The 22432-nt window shown below is 43.5% G+C and overlaps 1 protein-coding gene across 1 annotated transcript in view; it reads right to left on the reverse strand.

Annotated features, from left to right (window-relative positions):
• Positions 1–655: 655 nt before the first annotated feature.
• The window catches only part of LOC127003902 (RNA-binding protein 25-like), a 32247-nt gene continuing 10470 nt past the window's right edge, over positions 656–22432 (reverse strand). The window contains exon 3 of the mRNA XM_050871007.1: positions 656–682. Coding sequence (XP_050726964.1) covers positions 656–682 — 27 coding nt within the window. The remainder of the gene's footprint in view (positions 683–22432) is intronic.

Raw genomic sequence — 22432 nt, forward strand, 5'->3', positions numbered from 1 at the left:
CTTACTCCCTTTCTTTTGTTTCCCTTCCTCCCGTCCCCGAAGTCCTACCAGTGTCCTATATTGCCATCTATTCTTCCTACTCTTTTGCCTTCTTGCCGTCAGTCCTAACGTCCTATCATTATCCTCTATTTTCTTCTATTCCTCCTACTTCTTCTTCTATGTCCTTGCCTCCACCCCCTGACGTCCTACCAGCGTACTATATATTTTCTTGTTCTCCTACTCCCCTTCTTCCGTTTCCTTGCCTACCGCCCTTAACGTTCTCCCAGCATTCTATATCGCCTTCTATTCCTCCTACTTCCTTTCTTCTGTGTCCTTGCCTACCGCCCTTAACGTCCTCCCAGCATTCTACATCATCTTCAATTCCTCTTACACCCTTTCTTCCGTTTCCTTGCCTCCACCCCCTGACATCCTCCCCGCGTCCCTCGTCTCGTCTCGGCCTCGCCCCGGGTGGAAGGGCCTCGCAGCGGGTCAAGCACGGGGCGATGCGGAGGCGCCAAAGGCAATTCCCACTCCTAATTTGGTTTCAGTTTTCTCATCTGCATACATGACGGCGGACACGCGTGAATCACAGGGCATAAAAAAGGCAACACGGCTCCTGCCAGCATGATCAGGGATGGAAAAATCGGCTCTCATGGACTGTCTCTCTTCCATGAACTCACACTGTCTCTGAGTCTCTGTGTCTCTGTGTCTCTGTGTCTCTGTGTCTCTGTGTGTGTGTCTCTGTGTGTGTGTCTCTGTGTGTGTGTCTCTGTGTGTGTGTCTCTGTGTCTCTCTCTCTCTCTCTCTCTCTCTCTCTCTCTCTCTCTCTCTCTCTCTCTCTCTCTCTCTCTCTCTCTCTCTCTCTCTCTCTCTCACACACACACTGCACCTACTCGTCCTCCTTTTACCTCTAATGCGTCACCAGTTATTCTTTACTTTCTTTTTTCTTTTCTTTTTGATGTCGTTCATTTACCTCCTTTCCCATCTTCCCCATTCTCAAGTTACCCGCCTTGTGATTTCCTCACACTGTTCCATCCATTAAATTAATTATTTTTCTTATTCATTCTATTTGCAGCATCAGCGAGGGAGTTCTTGTCCCGAACGTTTCATTTTAACTTCATCTAAAGTTTCGCAGTCATCACCCACATAGTACAATCTGCGAAATGAAGAAAAAGACGAAACTGAAGAGAGAAGTAGGAAGGGAGAATGACAGGAGGGGGAAGAAAGGGTATTATGTAAAGCTCCTCCATCGCCTTACACATTTCCCTTCCATTAACACACGCCTGGAAGAGGGAGAGGGCGTGGGAAGCCAAAGAGAGAGACGAGTCGCGTCCACTAACCTCCGCTGTTCGCCCTTCGCCCACACTCCCCGGCGAGATGTAGAAAGAGTGAGGGAAAGGAAGAGGCGGAGTGGTGCAGTGAGGTGAGACCCTTTGACCCACACACACACACACACACACACACACACACACGCACACATAGACACACACGCATCCATTAACTCTTCCAGAAACTCTAGTGTAGGCGATGAGATATGAGGAATAACACACACACACACACACACACACACACACACACACACACACACACACACACACACACACGACCCGCCACGTGCCACGCTTGCCCCACACACGTTCATCCTATCGACGGCTTGAGGCCCCCGCTGTCCTCCCACGTGCTCGTCTACATTATAAACGATATATTGATGCTAAATCCCTCCCTTCCATTCATGCTCTCCTCCTCCTCCTCCTCCTCCCCCTCCTCCTCCACGTCCTCCTCCACGTCCTCCTCCACGTCCTCCTCTTCCATTTCGTCCTCATTCTCATTCTCCTTCACCTCCTTTTCACTTTTATTTCCGCATCTTCTTCGTCCACAACCTCCTTAATCTCATTCACGCCTCTGTGTCGGTCTTTCTGCGTGTACTTTTCTTTCTCCCATTTTCCTTCCTCCTCCTTCTCCTCCTCCTTCTCCTTCTTCTTCTCCTTCTCCTCTCAGCACAATGGCCCCTCCTCACAAGCTCTCTTCGCCTTGTGGTGCCAGCAAGGTAAGAATCTCTACTCTCACGTTTTTTTGGCGTGTAAAATGTAAAGGAGAGTCCGGGTTCGTTATCGTCTTTTCACTTCCTTTCTTATTTATTTTTATCTGCCTGTCTCTCTGCTTGTTTCTTTCACTGGATCTACGTTTCACTCCTTCAGTCAATAATTTTCTTCTTATTCTCAGTTCTTCTTAGGTTTCAGTGTGCAAGGCTTCAAAAAGTTAGTCTTGTGAAGTTTTTTTTTTCTCCCCGAGCTCTATTCACCTATTCCTTTACTCTCTCTCTCTCTCTCTCTCTCTCTCTCTCTCTCTCTCTCTCTCTCTCTCTCTCTCTCTCTGTCTCTCTCTGTCTGTCTCTGTCTCTGTCTCTGTCTCTGTCTCTGTCTCTGTCTCTCTGTCTCTGTCTCTGTCTCTGTCTCTGTTTCTGTCTCTGTTTCTCTGTCTGTGTCTGTCTGTGTCTGTCTGTCTCTCTCTCTCTCTCTCTCTCTCTCTCTCTCTCTCTCTCTCTCTCTCTCTCTCTCTCTCTCTCTCTCTCTCTCTCTCTCTCTCTCTCAAACCAAATACTTCGGTACTGTAAAAAACATAATTGAATTCACACAAGGCGGCACAGACTGGACCCAACCACTAACCAACCCATATCAGGAAAATAGTAGAAGTGAGACGATTGGGTTGTCTGTAAGTAGTTAACAGCTATTGTAAACCCTGAAGCCTTTGGACCGCTTAAAACTTATAATATCGCTGTCACTTAAGGTCTTCCACGCACGACGGCCTGCGGCGACCCATGATGAATATTTCTCCTGTTTATTGATTGCCATTGATTCCTGAGGCTCCACACGGCAATGAAGACACACAATAGTTGATTACTTTGTTCCTGGACGCATGGTGACATTAGAAAGCATCTTCAACGACCTCTATTGATTTCCTAGGTCTGTGTGTGCTTGTAGGGTTCGTATTTACTGTGAATGAAGCAGTTTGGAAAGTTTCGTTTAGTCGGCGCAACATCTGTGGTCATATGCCGGAGAGAGACAGAAAGGGAAGGAATTATAGGAGAAGGGAACAGATCCAAGGAGACGGGACACAACCCTCGATTAATACCTGGTACCCATTCACTACTGGGTGGACAGGGGCGTAGGGTATCGGAAAAGCCGCCCATTTTTTTCCACTACGCCCGGGAATCGAACCCGGGCTCTCTTGGTTGTGAGCCGAGTGTGCTAACCACTGCACCACGAAGCCCCCGTAAAAGAAGCAGACGAAGGCAAAACAAATATAGAGTAACCATAACTTCCTCTTCCAGCAAATAAAACAAAATAGGTCAAACGAATGGTCATATATAGTCCCAGGGATGCTTAGAAACTCCTCTCTTGAAACGGTTATGTATCGGAGGAAGTAGAAATTCATTAGAAAGAAAGTTATATGATTTTTTTTGTTTGTTTGCCTGTCGATAGAGTTAAAACATACTATTTCAATATCCTTCACCGCACCAAAGCATCGCCTGACCATTGCCAAATCATGGTGTGTCGTCGTCCTCGGCCTCGTCGTCAGCAGGGCAGCGTCGCGAACCCCAGAAACGAAGACAAATATTATTGCTCTCCCGTCCCTTACGCCTAGTTTGATGTTCGGCCTCACGCCATGAATATTTAACGCGACGCCTCCACGACACGACGGCGATATATGATGGTGCTGCGGACACGGCGGGGCTTGGACACACATATATACATACATTCATTCATACATACATACATACATACATACATACATACACACATGCATTCATACACATATACATACATACATACATACAAACATTTCTATACATATACATACATTCACACACACACACACACACACACACACACACACACACATACATACATACATACATACATACGTACATACATACATACATATATACATATATACATACATACAGACAGACAGACAGACAGACATACAGACATACATACAGACAGACAGACATACATGCATACATACATACATATATGCATACATACATACATACATGCGCTTCTGCACAGTCTGGGATATAATTGTAAGGTATTAATATCTTAGTATATACACTCTGCGTTGCTAACTATCAAGTCCCGGGTACATATCAAGTAAGTTGTTAAGAAGTCCCATTAAGTTACACACACAAAAAAAAAACATACACAATAATACTCATACATACACAGCCACAAACAACCATGCACGCTGCACGCACACATACGCACACACACACGCGCGCGTGCACACACACACACACACACACACACACACACACACACACACACACACACACACACACACACACACACACACACACACACACACACACACACACACACACACACACACACAGTGGCCCTAAGGCTCTGCCCATTCAGGCTCCACCTTGGAGAGCTGAGGTTCAAGCTCCACTCGATTTCCACGCTGACAAAAAAGTGGTTATTCTCCCCTTTGAGCAAGGGGTACAAGGTTTAGTGTTAGAGGTTCCAGCAGTCCAAATCCACTGTCGAAATCCCTTATGCAAGAGTTATCCAGCATCATCATTCTTTCATCCGTTTCCCTGGTAAACTCTGGAACAGCCTTCCTTTGTCTGTATTTCCTCCTCCCTACGACTTGACCTCCTTCAAGAGGACAGTACAAGACACCTTTCCAGCCGGAATTGATATATCTTTTGGCCACTCATCTATACTTGGTTTTATAGGAGTAGGGATTAAAGGACTTTTTTTATCATTTATTTATGCTCTTGAGCTGTTTCCTATACTGTAAAAAAAAGTACTAATAGGTCGGCTAACGAGGTCCAAAGGTCACCCCGGAAGGATACTGGGTGGTGACCACTACTCCACCACGTGATCAGGTAGTGATGAGTTAAATTTCACACGCAAGTGCACTTAGGCAGCTGTCTTTGGAATGCCAGACACGTGATCCGTCCCTACTGTGCCTAGTTGTACGTATTACTAATGTGCGTATATACGTAAGACACCTTTTGACCCCGTTGATATGTACGTAAGTATGCACACACACACACACACACACACACACACACACACACACACACACACACACACACACACATACAAACACACACACACACACAAAGGCTTCATTCCAGGGAATAAACCCAGTTATTTATATGTGGGAGGGAGTGGAAGGGGGTTCCCCACCACCACCACCACCACACAGACCTACACACAGACAGACAAACACACACACACACACACACACACACACACACACACACACACACACACACACACACACACACACACACACACACACACACACTTCCTTGAGGTAAAGGTAGATATTTATACATGGGGGTGAGCGTGAGGGAAGGAAAATAAACGTAACCTTTCCTCGTTCTTACACATGCTCTTTCATCTCTCTTTCCATCCTTTTACTCCCTGCATCTCCCTCTTTACCTTCCTCTCACTCTGATCAAAACGCTCAGATGCTCTTGTTATGCTCTTTCACCCCAATCCCTCCGACCCTCCCTCCATTCCTTGACCTCTCTATGTGCTCTTTCCACTACTTTCCCCGACTCTTGCGTATGCTCTTACATCCTCCTTTATCTATCCCTCCTCCTCTCTCTCGATCTCCAATCACTGCTCTCCCATGCTCCTTCGTATTCTTTTTAATCTTCCTTTCTCTCCCCATGCTCTCCCTCTCTCTATCGTTAATCGCTACTCTCCGCTACTCAGTGTTCTTCTATCTTCCATTCTCTTTTCTTCCTCTCCCTCTCAGTCGTCAATCACTACTCTCTCCATGTTATTTGCAATGCTCATCCATCTTTCCTGCCGCCATTTCCTCCTCCCCAATCACATTTTTTGGTCATTAATGTTCGTCTTCTGCACTTCCTCTTCCTGTCTCCCTCCCTTTCTCCTTTCCAATCCCTCTCACTGCGGTCACTACTCCCTTTCGTCGTCCTGTGCACCTCCTCTTCCTTTCTCCCTCCCTTTCTCCTTTCCAATCCCTCTCACTGCGGTCACTAATTCCTTTCGTCGTCCTGTGCACCTCCTCTTCCTTTCTCCCTCCCTTTCTCCTTTCCAATCCCTCTCACTGCGATCACTAATCCCTTTCGTCGTCCTGTGCACCTCCTCTTCCCTTCTCCCTCCCATTCTCCTTTCCAATCCCTCTCACTGCGATCACTAATCCCTTTCGTCGTCCTGTGCACTTCCTCTTCCTTTCTGATTCTGATTCTCCCTCCCTTTCTCCTTTCTCTCACTTTGGTCATTGATCCCTATTTTGGTCCTGTGCACTTTTGCCCTCCTCCTCCTCCTACTCCTCCTACTCCTCTTGTCTCTCACTCTGGTCACGCTACTCACCTTATGTCTCATTTAACTTTGACAGGGGACATATATAGCGATCAGGGGGAAGCGTCAGGGAAGATTTACTGGCCGCAGCGAGCAACAGAATGCGCTCAATGGTGGAATCTCAATCAAGTAAGTTGTGTGTGTGTGTGTGTGTGTGTGTGTGTGTGTGTGTGTGTGTGTGTGTGTGTGTGTGTGTGTGTGTGTGTGTGTGTGTGTGTGTGTGTGTGTGTGTGTGTGTGTGTGTGTGTGTGTGTGTGTGTGTGTGTGTGTGTGTGTGTGTGTGTGTGTGTGTGTGTGTGTGTGAGTTCGTAATTTTAATGATCTGGAAAACTTCTACAGTTAAGAAAATAAATGAACAAAAAATAATGAAGACTACAAGGTATTTGGTTTAACATAATGATCCCTAAGAACTTCTAAAGGTACATAAATCAACAGAAATAATGAGAAACTATAGAAGACATTTGGGTTCTTGATTACCCGTTACTGTAAAAAAAAAGTGTAATACCAGTGCGAAATTCTTTCATCCCTGCGTGACAGATTCCGGACTAAAACAAATAATGAACCAGTTCCGACAGAGTACAAAAGAGACGCCAAGAGAACGTGATTTACTATTCCGTTTCAACACTCGGTCGCACCATTTCCACAACTTGACGCGCAAATGAGTGAATGTGAAACTCGCCTGACACTAGCTGTGAACCACATCGCTCATTCCTTTGTGCTCGGTTTGGAGTGTAGGAAAAGGAATATAAAAAAGATAAGAAATAGAGGAGAAGGATTAGAAAGAGATGAGGACAAGAAAAAGATGATAATGGGCGAGAAAGAAGGAAAAGAAGAGGGAGAGGGGAGAAGGATTAGAAAGAGATGAGGACAAGAAAAAGATTATAATGGGCGAGAAAGAAGGAAAAGAAGAGGGAGAGAGGAGAAGGATTAGAAAGAGATGAGGACAAGAAAAAGATAAAAATGGACGTGAAAGAAGGAAAAGAAGAGGGAAAAAGAAGAAGTGGAGATGGAACAAGAGTGGAAGCAGGAGTAGGATGAGATGAGCGAGGAAATGAGGAAGGACGAACAGAATGAAAAATACATTACAAAGAAGCGTAGAAAAGGTTATGAAGCAAGAAAAGAGATGAACGTATGACAAAATGGTAGGAGAGAATGAAGCTAACTGATGCAGGTGAGTGACGGCAATTGTGATGAATGAATGTAATTAGATGACCAGGTGACAAATGTAGTGCGTAGATTTTAATTATGTTCAGCTCTAAATAAAACTCTACGGACACCACAGCTCGTGTTTCATTACTCAGCAGGAGAGAGAGAGAGAGAGAGAGAGAGAGAGAGAGAGAGAGAGAGAGAGAGAGAGAGAGAGAGAGAGAGAGAGAGAGAGAGTAATCCAAATCATGTCTAAAAATATACCTGCGGATAAAGCCAGCCCTGTTCCATAAATAAAATTTCAAGATCAAAATTTAATGCTTCCGCCATCGCAAACTTGAATTCTTTCACGCGGCGGCCAAAGTTATTCCTAAACTTCAAAGTGTGTCGTGTCTCTTAAGCACAACAAGGAAGTGTTTGAGGGTGCGGGTGCAGATAAGCAAAGAGAGAGAGAGAGAGAGAGAGAGAGAGAGAGAGAGAGAGAGAGAGAGAGAGAGAGAGAGAGAGAGAGAGAGAGAGAGAGAGAGAGAGAGAGAGAGAGAGAGAGAGAGAGAGAGAGAGAGAGAGAGAGAGAGAGAGAGAGAGAGAGAGAGAGAGAGAGAGTGTGTTTGTTTGAGGGACGAACGCATGTACACACACACACACACACACACACACACACACACACACACACACACACACACACACACAATGATGATGACAGACACTCACACGACTATTATAGAGGCAGTAACGACTTTGAAGTGACTTGATTGATTAGATTCGTGTTGTCTTCCAGTCACACGAGACGACTTACGAGGTTGTCTCAAGGCCATACGACCCCCAACCACCACCACCACCACCACCGCCATTACCACTGCTGCATCCCCAACTACTTATCACTATTACTATCACTACCGTCATTTCATATTTAACCACCTGTACATATAACACCAACATCGCCACCATTAACATCATCACTACCACTACCATAATCGCCTCTTCTATTACTATAAGTACCACTAAAACCACTACTATCACCACTATCACTACCACCACTGCCATGCATACTATTACTACAACTACCACAACCACTACTATCGCTACCACCATTATCGGCAATATCCCCAACAGCCCTAGCACCACTAATACTACAAGTACTACTACCACCACCACCACCATCACCACCACCACCATCACCACCACCACCATCACCATTGCCACGAGGATAATCACCAGTGCGTAATGGACCCCGAAATGCCTCCACTTCTGCCTAACGGAACGAATAAATGACCGACCAACCGACTGACTGACTGACTAACAGAAAAATGACTGACTGACCGAATGACTGAACACTGACTGACTGACTGTATGAATAAATGAGTGAGATGATTGAGTGACTTACTGATTGACCGACTGACTTACTCTCTCATTCATTTACTGACTGAGTACCAGCGGAATGACTGTTTGAAGGCTTAACTGATTGATTCAGTATCTATTTAATTGTTGAACTGACTAACTGAGAGAGGCTGACTGACTCGCCAAGTTTGCCATGTTACCAACTATCAACTCACTAATTGAGTGTGAATTAATGACTAACTCATTAATTAGTTTTAATTTGCATTTTGATTGACAAAATATAAAATCATTTACAATATGACAAGAGTTTCTCGCATCTGGCTTTGACTGTTTGACTGACTGACAAACTGATCGACTAAAAGACTGACTGACGATGCAGAAATGAGGAAGAATATGGGTACGAGGCAAAGGCGAAGCATAGAGGCGAGGTCGGTTCGAAAATCCCGCAAAAAAATGACCAACCTTGACGGAAAATCAGAAAACGAGCAGAGAAAGGATAATAAATTGAATTGGCAACAAGACAGAGTACCTATGAGCAGGAATATGGGACGAAGGGGAGAAAGAAGAGATGAAGATGGAAAAAAAAGTACGCGAGTCTGATATAAAAAAAAGTGGAAAATGGAAATAAATGACAAAGAATGGGAATGGCATGGAGATGAGGGTGTGAGGGAAGGAGTTATGAGAGAGAGGGTGATGTGGGGATGATGGGATATGAAGGAGAATAGTGCGCGGAAGAAAGACAAGTAGAGAGCAAAGAAGAATAGATACGTCAAGGAGAGGCTTTCAGAGTACAGAGAAAGAGAAAGAGAAAAGAACAAAAAAAGTCATTCTAAAGGACAGTAGAGAAAATAAAGTTAAAAAAAGAAAGGAAATATTACGTAAATGTAATCCACAAAATATTGAAGACCACAAAGGAAGGAAATGAGAAAAGCAACCAAATAGTTTACATAAAGAACAGTTTTGAAAAAGTGGAAAAAAAGAACGAAATATCAAACGAATGAAATATACAAAGAACATTTTAAACATATACAAATGAAGGCCGATTCCAGGCTGGGAAGAAGAAGAAAGGAAAGGAAAGAAAACCAAGGATGAAAGACAGGAAGAGGATAATTACTAAAAGGGAAGGCCGCATGGAAGCAGAGAATAGCTAAAAGAGAAGAAGGAAGAGACGAAGTGTGGTTTCAAGAAAAGTAGAAGAGATGAGGATCAAAGGAAGACAAAGGGCTGAGGGAACAAAGTACAGCCAACGAAGTGCAGTTCTCTGATGGCTGAAAGAAAGAAAAAAGAAGGGATGCAGAGGAAGAAAAAAAGAGGGGGAGGGACACAAACCAGAAATAACGAGGGGTGGATGGGGAAAAGGAAAATGGGAAGGAAAGAAAAGCGGCTTACAGGTAAAGAAAGACGAAAGAGAAGGAGGGTGAGGAGAGAGAGAGAGAGAGAGAGAGAGAGAGAGAGAGAGAGAGAGAGAGAGAGAGAGAGAGAGAGAGAGAGAGAAATAAAAAAAGAAAAATAAATCGAAAAAGACAACAGAGAGAGAGAGAGAGAGAGAGAGAGAGAGAGAGAGAGAGAGAGAGAGAGAGAGAGAGAGAGAGAGAGAGAGAGAGAGAGAGAGAGTTTGAAAATTGATAAAAAAAAAAAACGTGGGAACGGAGAGAAAGCGCAAGAAAGAAATGGAATGAGGAGACGTAAAAGCGTAGTAAGCAGATGGATCAGGAATGAGGGACTAAAGGAAGAGGAGAAGTGAAGGGGTGGAGAACAAAGAGAGCGCACGGAGGAACAATTAATAAACGAGGTAAAAAGAGAGGAGGTTGTGAAATGAAGGATATATGGGAAGACAGACCAAGGGACGCATGATAAAGGATGCAAGACAGAGGAAGGGAAGACGAGCAATAAGGGAGGTAATGGAAAGAAGGAAAGGCGGAAATATGATCCAGGGAAGAGGAGAGAACGGAGGGAAGACAGAGAAGGAAACAAAGACTGCAATTAAGGAAAGGAAGCGAGGAGGGAAAACAAGAATAACACAACCAAGGAAACAAGAAAAACAAGTAGGAAATGGCTTGACAGAAGGACAGAGGGAAGGGAGAAGAGAAAATAAAATGGGGGAGAGAGTGAGCGGGAGTATGGTAGGGAAGTACAGAAAAGAGGGCATATGTAAGCTTTGCCTGGAAATCCCCCCTACCACACACCCCAAACAACACGCACACACAACAAATGCTCCAATGCTCCTATTAGTCAGTACAGATATGGGAACGGTGAGTGTCTCCTGGAATATCTCTGCATCTGACACTGATACACAAATGGATTAGTTTTTTTTTTTTTTTTTTTACAGCAAAGGAGACAGCACAAGGGCACACAAAAAGAAAACAACAATAAAAAAAAGCCCGCTACTCGCTGCTCCTGTAAAGAATCCGATGAGGTGGCCGAAAGAGCAGTCAATTATGTTTATGACTTTTCATTTTTAGCTCCCTTTCTTTTTTTATGAATTGCGTTTTTTTTATCAGTTCTGTTTCATTGCTTTTCCTTCCCTCCTGTTTTATCTCCTACCGTCGCTTGCGAGTACATGACTGAGCTATTGGTGCTGGTAAAATATACATGCGTTTTGTAATACATTTCAGTTAAAAAGGAAACTATCTTATTTTCATGTTATTTATAATGCTAAGCTAGAGTAATTACTATTATCATTAGTGTTATTATTATCTATTATTTTGTTATTATTATTATTATTATTATTATTATTATCATTATTATTATTAGTAGTAGTAGTAGCAGTAGTAGTAGCATTATTATTTTCATTATTATTATTATTATTATCATTATCATTGTTATTGTTATTGTTATTGTTATTGTTATTATTATTATTATTAATTATCATTACTAATGATATTTATTATTTTCATTGTTATCTGCAACAGTAGTTATATTAATAGCAGTAGTGGTAGTGTTATTATTATTATTATTATTATTATTATCAGTAGTAGTAGTAGTAGTAGTAGTAGTAGTAGTAGTAGTAGTAGTAGTAGTAGTAGTAGTAGTAGTAGTAGTAGTAGTAGTAGTAGTAGTAGTAGTAGTAGTAGTAGTAGTAGTAGTAGTAGTAGTAGATCAAAGTTATTCTTGAACTCCATTCTTTTTTTCTTGTACGTGTTGCTCTCAAATAATCAATGAATCGATAAGTCAAAACACACTTGCCAGTTTCGCTTCAGTCTCTTCCAACACCCAGGAGTGTGGTAGGGAGGCAAAGCAAGGGAAGGAGGGAAGGATAAACCGAACCAGGAGTGGCTTGAGGGTGTGGCACAAAGGAGCGAAGGAAGATACGTCCTGATAAGAGTAAGAAAAAAGATAAAAGTGTGAAATGTGTAAAACTTGTCTCTAAAACGTGTAGCCGCCAGACTTTTCCCTTCTCCTATACTTTCTCTTTTAACTTCGCCTTCGTGCTCTCTGCCCTCCACTTTCCTTCCCTCCCCTGGGCCCGTAATTAGCAAGGTTTTCGTTCCGTGCTAACAACTCAGTGTGTTATAGGTAAGACTCTCTCTCTCTCTCTCTCTCTCTCTCTCTCTCTCTCTCTCTCTCTCTCTCTCTCTCTCTCTCTCTCTCTCTCTCTAAATCTATAAATCTATCTATCAGTCTATCTATCTCTAAATCTATCTATCTATCTATGTATCTATCTTTCTGCCTGTGTCTGTCTCTCTCTCTCTCTCTCTCTCTCTCTCTCTCTCTCTCTCTCTCTCTCTCTCTCTCTCTCTCTCTCTCTCTCTCTCTCTCTCTCTCTCTCTCTCTCTCGTGGAAGGGTAGGGGGAGGGGGGGGGGGTTAGGCCTCGGTCGTCGGATCAATACGGTGAGCCAAACACCAAAGTAATATACCGAAAATTCATTAAGGGTTTCCAGCGATTCAAGGACCACAATTTGACGTCCCTCTTGATGTCCTCACCCTCGTCGCCGCCACCACCACCACCGCCACGCCCATCACCACCATCGCCACCACCACCACCGCCGCTGCCACCATTATCGTCAAACTCCTTAATCCACACAGACCATCACCGCTAGTAGAATCCACAAAACATCTGTAGTAATAATCTCATCAACACCACACACCACCACGACTATCACTACCATCACATTCACCACCCTCACCACCACCACCATTATCATCAAAATCTTAATCCACACAGCCCCTTTCCATTACTAGCACCCCCAAAAACAATAACATTAATAACCTCACCAACCACCTCCACCTCCACCAACAACAACAAATACAACAGCACTATCTACACAACCACCACAACCTAAACTGTCACCTCCACAATCACATAGGAAAACAACAGGAAAACAACAATACCATTAACACACTGAAATCACTCACATCACCAATACCACCACCCCATCACCACCGAGAAACAATATTAACAGTATCCACACCATTAACATATTATTTTATCACCAACACCAGCACTCCACTCTGGGACTCCAGGTCTCCTAGGCCAAGAGGTACAGGTGTTTGAAGGCTTGCTAGATGAAACAGTACAGTCTGTTCATGCGTGTGGCGAGGACATTGAGATCTCGGAAAATTTCACGTACCTTGGTAGCGTAGTTCAGAACAACGGTGAGTCTCGCCAGGAAGTCTTACGGTGGACTGGCTTGGCCCACGGTCTTATGAACTGGCTCACCACGAGTATATTGCGATTTCGATACCTGTGCAGAAGGACAAAGATCCGGATCTACAAGTGACAAGTCGTTTGTGCTCCCTGTCTTACTTTATGGCTGTGAGACATTGACACTAAATGGGAACTTGGAGAGGCGGATTGATGCCTTTGGTAACAAATGTCTATGCAGAATCATGGGATATCGCCGGAATGACTTTGTGTCAAACCGGCGACTACTCCGTGAGACTGATTCGACATATATTGCCTGCTTCGTCCGTCAACTCCAACTCCAGCTATACGGGCACGTGGAACGTTACCCAGAAGCTGATCCTGCTTATCGGGTTGTCTCTGTAAGAGCCACCCTTGAGTGGAGGAGGCCAGGGGAACGCACACGGAGTTCGTGGCTTGATCTCCTGCCGGGAGGTACTCAGGATGGGAAAGGGGCCTACGTATATGCAGACTCGCCCGGAGGGACCCCCGGAGTTGGCGTCGTAGGCTGAGCGAGGCGACGCGGCCCCCGGCGTATGCCCCCATTTATTGATTGATTGAACACCACCACGATACCTTCAGTACAAGGTGTTGTGGAGATGGACAGGAGGTAATTATGTTTATTAGTTTTGTTTCTACTTTCCATTGGGTCTAGTTGCTTCGGTATAGTTGACATTAACATAATTTCTTTGTGCAGTCAATATCGTCATAATGCAAATTCGTGTCATTATCATCATCCTCATTATCAACATTATCCTACTCAGTCTGTATAATTCTACACACACACACAAGCCTCAACAAACATTTCCACTCGTGTCTGTTGCGGGCCTCTTGTTTCCCATTTCGATGCAAACGTTCCCTATACTTCTAAAATGCATCACAACAACTGAACTGTCTTTCCTTGGGTCTTATAATAACAGTTATTTCCCAGTCCCTCACTTTTCTCGTTCAACTTGCTCTCTCCCCTACACTTGTATCCTGACCATCGCCTTTATGTCGTCCACTCTTGCCTTTCCTTAAGTCTATTTTGCAGATGTTATTTTCCATTATAATGATTCCTACCAAAAATCTCTCCATTCTTCTTTGGGAAATACTTAATTTATTTTCCAGAGCCTTGGTTGATTTTCATCTCTATGATCCACGCGTCCTGGCGAGGAGAACGAACAGTTTTTCCTATCCCAAGCGTCCTCTTTTAACCAGTATTCCAAACTACTACCTGAAATTAGTTTTACTGATATTATTTAGTCTCTGTCCAATTTTACTTTCATGTTTTTGCGTTCCTACATTAGTAATTAGCTTAGTTTCAGAAACAATTTTACACTGATTTTTTTTTTTTTTTCAATGCAGTACGAACAAATGAGTTTATTTTGTAAAATCTAGTCTATAATGTGTGGTTCAAGCCTATCTTCCGTGGAGTAAATACGGCTAACGTGTAAGATTTCTTTTTTATCAGGATATACGCATCATATGTTCCTTATTTTTGCTATTTTATGTTCACAGTCCTGGTTTTCTAATTCCGTGCATGACAGAAGCTCCTCATTCCAATCCTGTCGCAATACTAAATGGCTTCTGCGTTATAACGGGTTGAGTTTTCAATATTCGAAGCATATTCTGCCTAACTTAATGACATGAGCGCTATCGGCTGGAGATTTTTCTAGCCCCAGCACCACCACCACCTGAAGATGAACGCTTCCTAGCAAACAATAACGCAAGGGAAGCTCACGGTGTGACTGAGGGAGCGACACAGCAAGGAACAGAAAAAAAAAATAACGTAACTTTTGCACCTAAATGCATGAAAAAAGTTCGAGCCAGTTATATTGACTTATGCAGGGGGGGAGGGGGGGGGATGAGAGAGAGAGAGAGAGAGAGAGAGAGAGAGAGAGAGAGAGAGAGAGAGAGAGAGAGAGAGAGAGAGAGAGAGTTTGTTTCTATGTATGTCAGTCACTTAATCATGACGTCGCTCACAACCTCAACAACATGCAACCAGGAAAGGCATGATTTACACGAAGACAAAGAAATTTAAGCCCCATTCAGTCTACACCCTTACAAGCTGCAGCAACATAACTGAACAACCCTCTCCCACGAAGCACAGATTAGCAGGATATTCATGATGTGAGGGAAGTTCTTAGGGATACAAAAAAAAGGCCAGGAAAAGGTTGCATAAAATAAGACAGCGAAGGCAAGCAAGCATAGACGAATGAAAAAAAAAATGTGTGATATGAAACCAAGAGGAAGGGAGAGAGAGAAGACGATTAAAGAAAAAGAAAAGAAAAAGAAAGGAATCAAAAAGAAGGCAAGCTTTATCGAAGGGAAAGAGGAAGAAGGTGGGTGGAATGGAGCAATAAGAAAAAGAGAAGAGAAGACGATCAAGGAAATGTTTTAGTTAATCGTCTTTCCCTCCTCTTACTATTGTTCCAGCTCACGCACCAGCGAAAAGAGTGAGGTTAAGAAGAGAGGCGCGAGGATAGACAGATATGCAGACGTAGAACTGCACACACCATTTTTTCCCCATCCCAGATACTATCCATATACAAGTGCCTTGTCAGCTTGAATCATCCAGGGCGGAATATTCAGAGAAGGTTTGAGCGAAGAGTTCAGCTTTAGAGACAGATCCGACAGACGTTGAACCGTCGGAATTAACAAGAGGTGGGAAAGATCCCTATGCTATATAAATCCCTTGTGCAAGATTTAACCAGCATCTTCATTCTTTCGTCCCTTTCGCTGGCAAACTCTGGAACAACCCTCATGTGTCTGTATTTCCTCCTGTCAATGACTTGAACATTTTCAAGAGGGGAGTATCAAGACCTCTATAAACGATCTGACCCTCTCTTTTAGGATTATCTCGCTATACACTATTCCGAGGAGCAGCGTCAGCTAGCTTTTAATCCCTTTTTAAGTTTTTTGCCCTTCAGATTCATTCTTTTCAGTAAAACATTCACAAGTACACACACGCGTGAGCGCAGATACGCACAAACACACGCACACGGAAACAAAAACTCCTTGGCGCTGCTCCTAGGAATGGTGTATAGCAAGAGAACCCCCAAAAAAGAGGGTCAGAATCGTTAGCAGAAGCGTCTTGATACTCCCCTCTTGTAAGTGTTCAAGTCACTGGCAGGAGGAAATACATACACATGAATGTTGTTTCAGAGTTTATTATCAAAAGTGATGAAGAATGAAAATGCTGCTTAACTCTTGCACAAGGGATTTGGATAGCACAGGGACCTTTCCATATACTATCCAAATTCATTACGCAAGATTAAAGCAGCATCTTCATTCTTTCATCATTGGTAAACCCTGAAACAGCCTTCCTTCGTCTGTATTTCCTCCTGCTTACAACCTGACCTCCTTCAAGAGAGGAGTATCAAGACACCTTTTCAACCGAAATTGACATCTCTTTTGGCCGGTCATCTATACTTCTTTTTATAGGAGCATTGATTAGCGGGCTTTTTTTGTTCTCATTTTATTTTTGCCCTTGAGCTGCTTCCTTTACTGTAAAAAAATACACACACACACACACACACACACACACACACACACAGTGACGCTAGAGTGAACTAAAAAAATCAGATAAAAAAAAAAATCAAAAGACAAGGCCTAAAAAAATTACATAATGCAGAGAACTAATTAATATTTTTTTCTTGTAAGTTGAGGTTATACTTTTCTGGAGACTAATTAACGAGCTTCCCAACACACACACACACGCACACACACACGCAAAAAAAACCCATGATGTAACGCTTTGCTGGATAAGTACACGAGAAATAACTAAACACAGCAAAAGGGCGAACCAAAAGTTTTAATGGAAAATAAATAGAAAACGGAAACCATGCACTCGAGGCTGAAGGTAAATTTCGTTGAGGACCGAAGACGGAGATACGCGTTGCCTCGACCTCCCAATCCGTCTCTCCGGCGTTCGAGTTCGATGGAATAACGAAACAGGTGAAGAGGGATACGAATGGCTACCGCTGGAGAGAGAGAGAGAGAGAGAGAGAGAGAGAGAGAGAGAGAGAGAGAGAGAGAGAGAGAGAGAGAGAGAGAGAGAGAGTCTGAGAGATGGAGGGTGAGTAACGGGGAGACACATTGAGGGAGATGGAACCAAGGGAAGGGAAAAGAAAACGATACATATTTTTTTCTAACACACACACACACACACACACACACACACACACACACACACACACACACACGCAAACAAACAAACAAACAAACACCATATTAGTATTCTGTTCTCCCGACAAATTCTTTCTCTGCTCTCACTTTTCTAACGCCCAGAAAAAGAAAAAAAATGGCTCCCTCTGACAAAATAGAAGCATTTTTATTTTATGTTTTTTTATGTTCAGCGGCAAAAAGTTACTCCTCTAACATAACCGAGCTTTTTTATCTTTTATTTTTTTCAACATTCGTGACTCCCTCGCAAACTATTTCGTCTCCTTTTGCATCCATGACAAAAATATCCACTTCCAGTTCTGTCCATCCAACGTTTGCCAGCGAAAAAAAATTATTCGTTTGGTTCATATCTCCAACAAGCTTTTTTTTTTCATTCTGCCCAAGCCTTGTTCCATGTAGAAATGTTTCGAATCCACTTGCTTCCGTCAATATATACCTATTTACTCAGTCCTATCGACGTCCAGCAACAAATATTCCAATCTATATATTCCATCGACGCACGACAGGAAATATTTATACACCAGTCATATCTTTCATGAAATCGATAATGTGTCCAGTCTACCATCTTCCAGTAACAAGCAGACCCATTGCACTTCATATCAAATCAACTAACACACGCATACTAACACACTAACATCAACTACCACACACGCATACATCGACTAACATCAACTAACACACTAACATCAACTAACACACACGCATACTGTCCACATCCACCAGCTAATACACCTAACTTCAGCCACTTCATGTCTAGCAATATACTTTCTATGTTATATTCGTTACTCAAAGTCACAAAAAAATTACAATCGGCAACATCATCAATCATTTACTATTTCATTTACAGTAAAATTAAAATCGTCGACCAGTACACATTCCTATCATATCCTCGTCCCACAAAGCCACAACAAATATGTCCACGTCTTCCATTTACTATCAGCAACATCATGAGCCATTTAGTATTACATTTACGGCAATTAACATCACGCAAACTAATGCACACTAATTTATCGTCGCTCCACAGGCCACAACCAAAATGTCCTCTCGTTTCCATCACCACCAACAGAATCAAACATCGGTATTCAATTTTCGTCACGGAGGATCCAATACGAGTAACTACGACGCGAACCAATACACACTAAGTTATCGTCGCTCAACAGGCAACAACCAAAATTTCCTCTCGTTTCCATCACCACCAACAGAATCAAACATCAGTATATTCAATTTTCGTCACGGAGGATCCAATACGAGTAACTACGGAAGCTTTAGCGTTGTTAGTGCAGGGACGCTCTTGGTCATATGCTCGTCTGTTTGCTCTTTCCCTGGCCGTCTATTTATATCCTATCCACTACTATTACTACTATTACTACAACCACTACCTACCTTATCTTTGCTTCACAGGCCACAGCCAAAGTTTATCTTCCTCTTCGAATCAAGCAACTATTTCACATATTTCCATAATCCATTTTCGCCAGACACCAATACGAAAAAACATAGAAACGTTAAGTCAGAGATACTAAAACATTAACCGATTCCTGGCTTCCTCGCTCACTTCCTGGCCGCCAAAAAAAAAGAGAAATGCTCCAAAAGACATTTTCAACTGTCAAAGGAGTGCTTCCCTCACTCTCCACGCTCCAATTTACTCCTCAAAGCAGCCACGAACACCAACTCTGCACCCGTGGGCGACAAAATGAAAAACTGTTCGCCGACCGTTCCTAGGCATTCACTAATTAAACCACCGGTCTTCTCCCCTGACGCTGGTATGCTTTCTCTCTCTCTCTCTCTCTCTCTCTCTCTCACCCATTAGTTCTCACGCTTTGCTCTCTTTCAGTGCTGATTGGATGTTTGGGGAACCGCCGCGACGCGGATGTCTTCGTATTCATGTCGCCGAAGTGAGCGGATAGGAGAGTGTAGTATGTATCATTCGTTATCTCCTTTTTGCTCATTCCAGTTGGTCAGAGCTCGCGATAACCCGAGGCCTTGGGTGAATAACGCTCGAAAATTGCTTATAACGCAAAAATAATTACGGTGTCCGTGTTTAGATGATGCACGTGCTTTTCCGAAGTAACTTTTTTTTTTCAAGCCTGGGCCCTCTCAGGCCTATACCTTCACCCCTTTCCACCCAGGCACTCATCCGCCCACCGATAAATCCGGGATAAATTAATCTCCAAGCCATATACTGTCGCATCATTGATTACCATTCTATCGTCAGTGACACACTGAAGACATACATTATGTGAAGGTGGACACTAGCTTATGGGGTCAGCTACTGGCCAGCCTGTACGGCGGCAACTACCATGGAGTCTCAACGTTCCAAAGCACGGCTTGTTGGCTGGCTGAATGGCTGGGAAGTAAACCAACCCTCGCATAATAAATACGCGTGTTACCTGCAAGACGGTGATAGTCCGTATGGAGTACTATCGAGGAACACAAGAAACTTTTTTTCTTACATTATATCGCTGACAATTTGTATGACATTTTTATGATAACAGTCTCAGCCTTCCCCTGCCAGACTTCTATGATATGGGCCTATTGTATGAGACCTGTAGCAAGGAACATCAGTAACAGACGACTGAGACGTACCATCAGCAGAGTGTTAGCCCTGCATAATCGCATAACCACTATGGATAAAAATTCATTAGCCAACCGTGACCGTGTACACACATTTTTTTTTCAGCAAAGGAGACAGCACAAGGGCACACACAAAAAAGGAAACAATAAAAAAAGGCCGCTACTCGCTGTTCCTGTAAAGAATCCGAAGAAGTGGGCGAAAGAGCAGTCAATTACGTGCATTGAAAGAGCTGAGGAGAGCACGCCACCAATAGAAAAGAAGGTTTAACTATGAATTAAAGTTACATTCTTTATCCTTACGGTAATGAGCACGAGTTAAGAAAAAAAGAACCAAGTTATACACGGTTTGTTGTTTTATTTCCTGTTCAGTTGAAAGCATCACTATCACAAAGGAGAAGTAAAAAAGAAACTCAAGATATGAAAATTAGGTGTTGATGGAAAGTGAAAGGTTATAGTTATTGTTCTTGTAGTGTTCCGGTCCTTCCTGATGGTTAACCCGTCCGCTGCGATTGGCACGGATTTCGCCTTCACTGGTAGCCTGGTAACATATAGTCCCAGGTCTTTCTCTGCCTCTGTGGTGGATAGTGGAGTGTATCCCATGTGGTATTGGTGTGCTGGATATCCACTCCCAAGGTGCAGGACTTTACATTTCTCTTCACTGAATTGTAGCAGCCACTTTTTGTTCCATTTCTGTAGCTTGGTGATGTCTGACTGTAGGAAATCCGTAGTCAAAGGGTTAACATTGCATTGTGTCAGTGGCAAAGATAATGACAGTTACCTCTTCCCAGGATAATAGTAATACTAACATGCCAATGAACTGGACCCACGAAATTATACATGCGTCCCCCAAGTTTAAGCTTGGGATCCTTATGCAAAAATGTTCATGGGCTTCGGACCGCTCGGGAACAAAGCTTGGTCTCTGTCTTGATAAGTTCTAACGTTTTCCTCTCCCGCTCAGATACCATCGTGACGCCGATTAATCAACCATGTCACCGATGAGAGCAAGAGGAAAGTCTGAAGCGATCGCACACATAAAAATTAGTGCGTCTGGGGGCGATGTGCCACGCAACGAAGTGGAAAGCTGAGTGATGCAACCAATCGTCTCATATTCTTTTACTTTGTCCTCCAATGAGAAAGAAAGGCGTGAATAAGAGAAAGGAGAGAGAGAGAGAGAGAGAGAGAGAGAGAAAATACTTTACCCTCTTAAGTAAATTTCCCTCTTCTTCCGCTTTACTGGTTGGTTTTCCAGCAACAAGTGTCATCCGCCTCGACCTCGTCCATCCAGGCCACGTCGACGCAACACCTTATGACAACACTCCCATCCCAACGCCTTCCTCATCCCCTCTTTTCCTAACTCTTACTAACTATCGGGAAGCATACACCAGGGGGGGGTTGCATCACTCACCCGCAATCTACCCCTCCCCCCCTCCCAACGGTGTCCTCCTTCCCAGATGTTACCCTTTCCGTTCTAAGCCACTCTTGCCCGGAACGATCATCTTGCCCCCGCCCCCCCATGAGTTACCGTACGTGGATGCAACGTTGCCAGATTGTCGTACTCAGCCATAGGGGGCTTCGTGGTGCAGTGGTTAGCACACTCGGCTCACAATCGAGAGAGCCCGAGTTCGATTCCCGGGCGGAGTGGAAAAATTTGGCCGGCTTTTCCGATATCCTACGCCCCTGTCCACCCAGCAGTGAATGGGTAGCAAGTATCAATCGGGGGTTGTGTCCCGTCTCCTGGGGTCTGCTCCCTTCTCCTATAATTCCTTCCCCTCCTGTCTCTCTCCGGCATATGGCAAGAGAGTAGCGGCTTTTTTTTTGTTTTGTTTGCTTTTTTTTGCTTTTGAGCTGTCTCCCTGTCTGTAAAAAAAAAAAAAACCACAGATGTTGCGCCGACTAAACGAAACTTTCCAACTTTTTTCGTAATCAGCCTCCCATGTTTGCCAATTTCCGACCTCAAAACTGCCTCCTCGACCCCAATAACTGCCTTCATATATAGTTCTCGTTAAAATGGTTAATTATTGGTGTTTTTTGGCAATAGCTATGGCTCAGAAACCGGTAAATACGAGGCTCTGAGTACGATAATCTGTCAACGGTGCGTGGATGTCCCATTGGTCTCCTCCACTCACTCATAAACAACCCTGTAAACAACCCTATAAGCCTAACTCCCATTTACCAATACCCTTTTCTTTACATTGGGCCTTTTTTTTAATACTCGTTCTGATTTCCTTTTCTCAACACTTTTTCAACATCCAT

This window comes from Eriocheir sinensis, chromosome 26 (genome assembly GCF_024679095.1).
Source record: "Eriocheir sinensis breed Jianghai 21 chromosome 26, ASM2467909v1, whole genome shotgun sequence".
Classification (NCBI taxonomy): Eukaryota; Metazoa; Arthropoda; class Malacostraca; order Decapoda; family Varunidae; genus Eriocheir; species Eriocheir sinensis.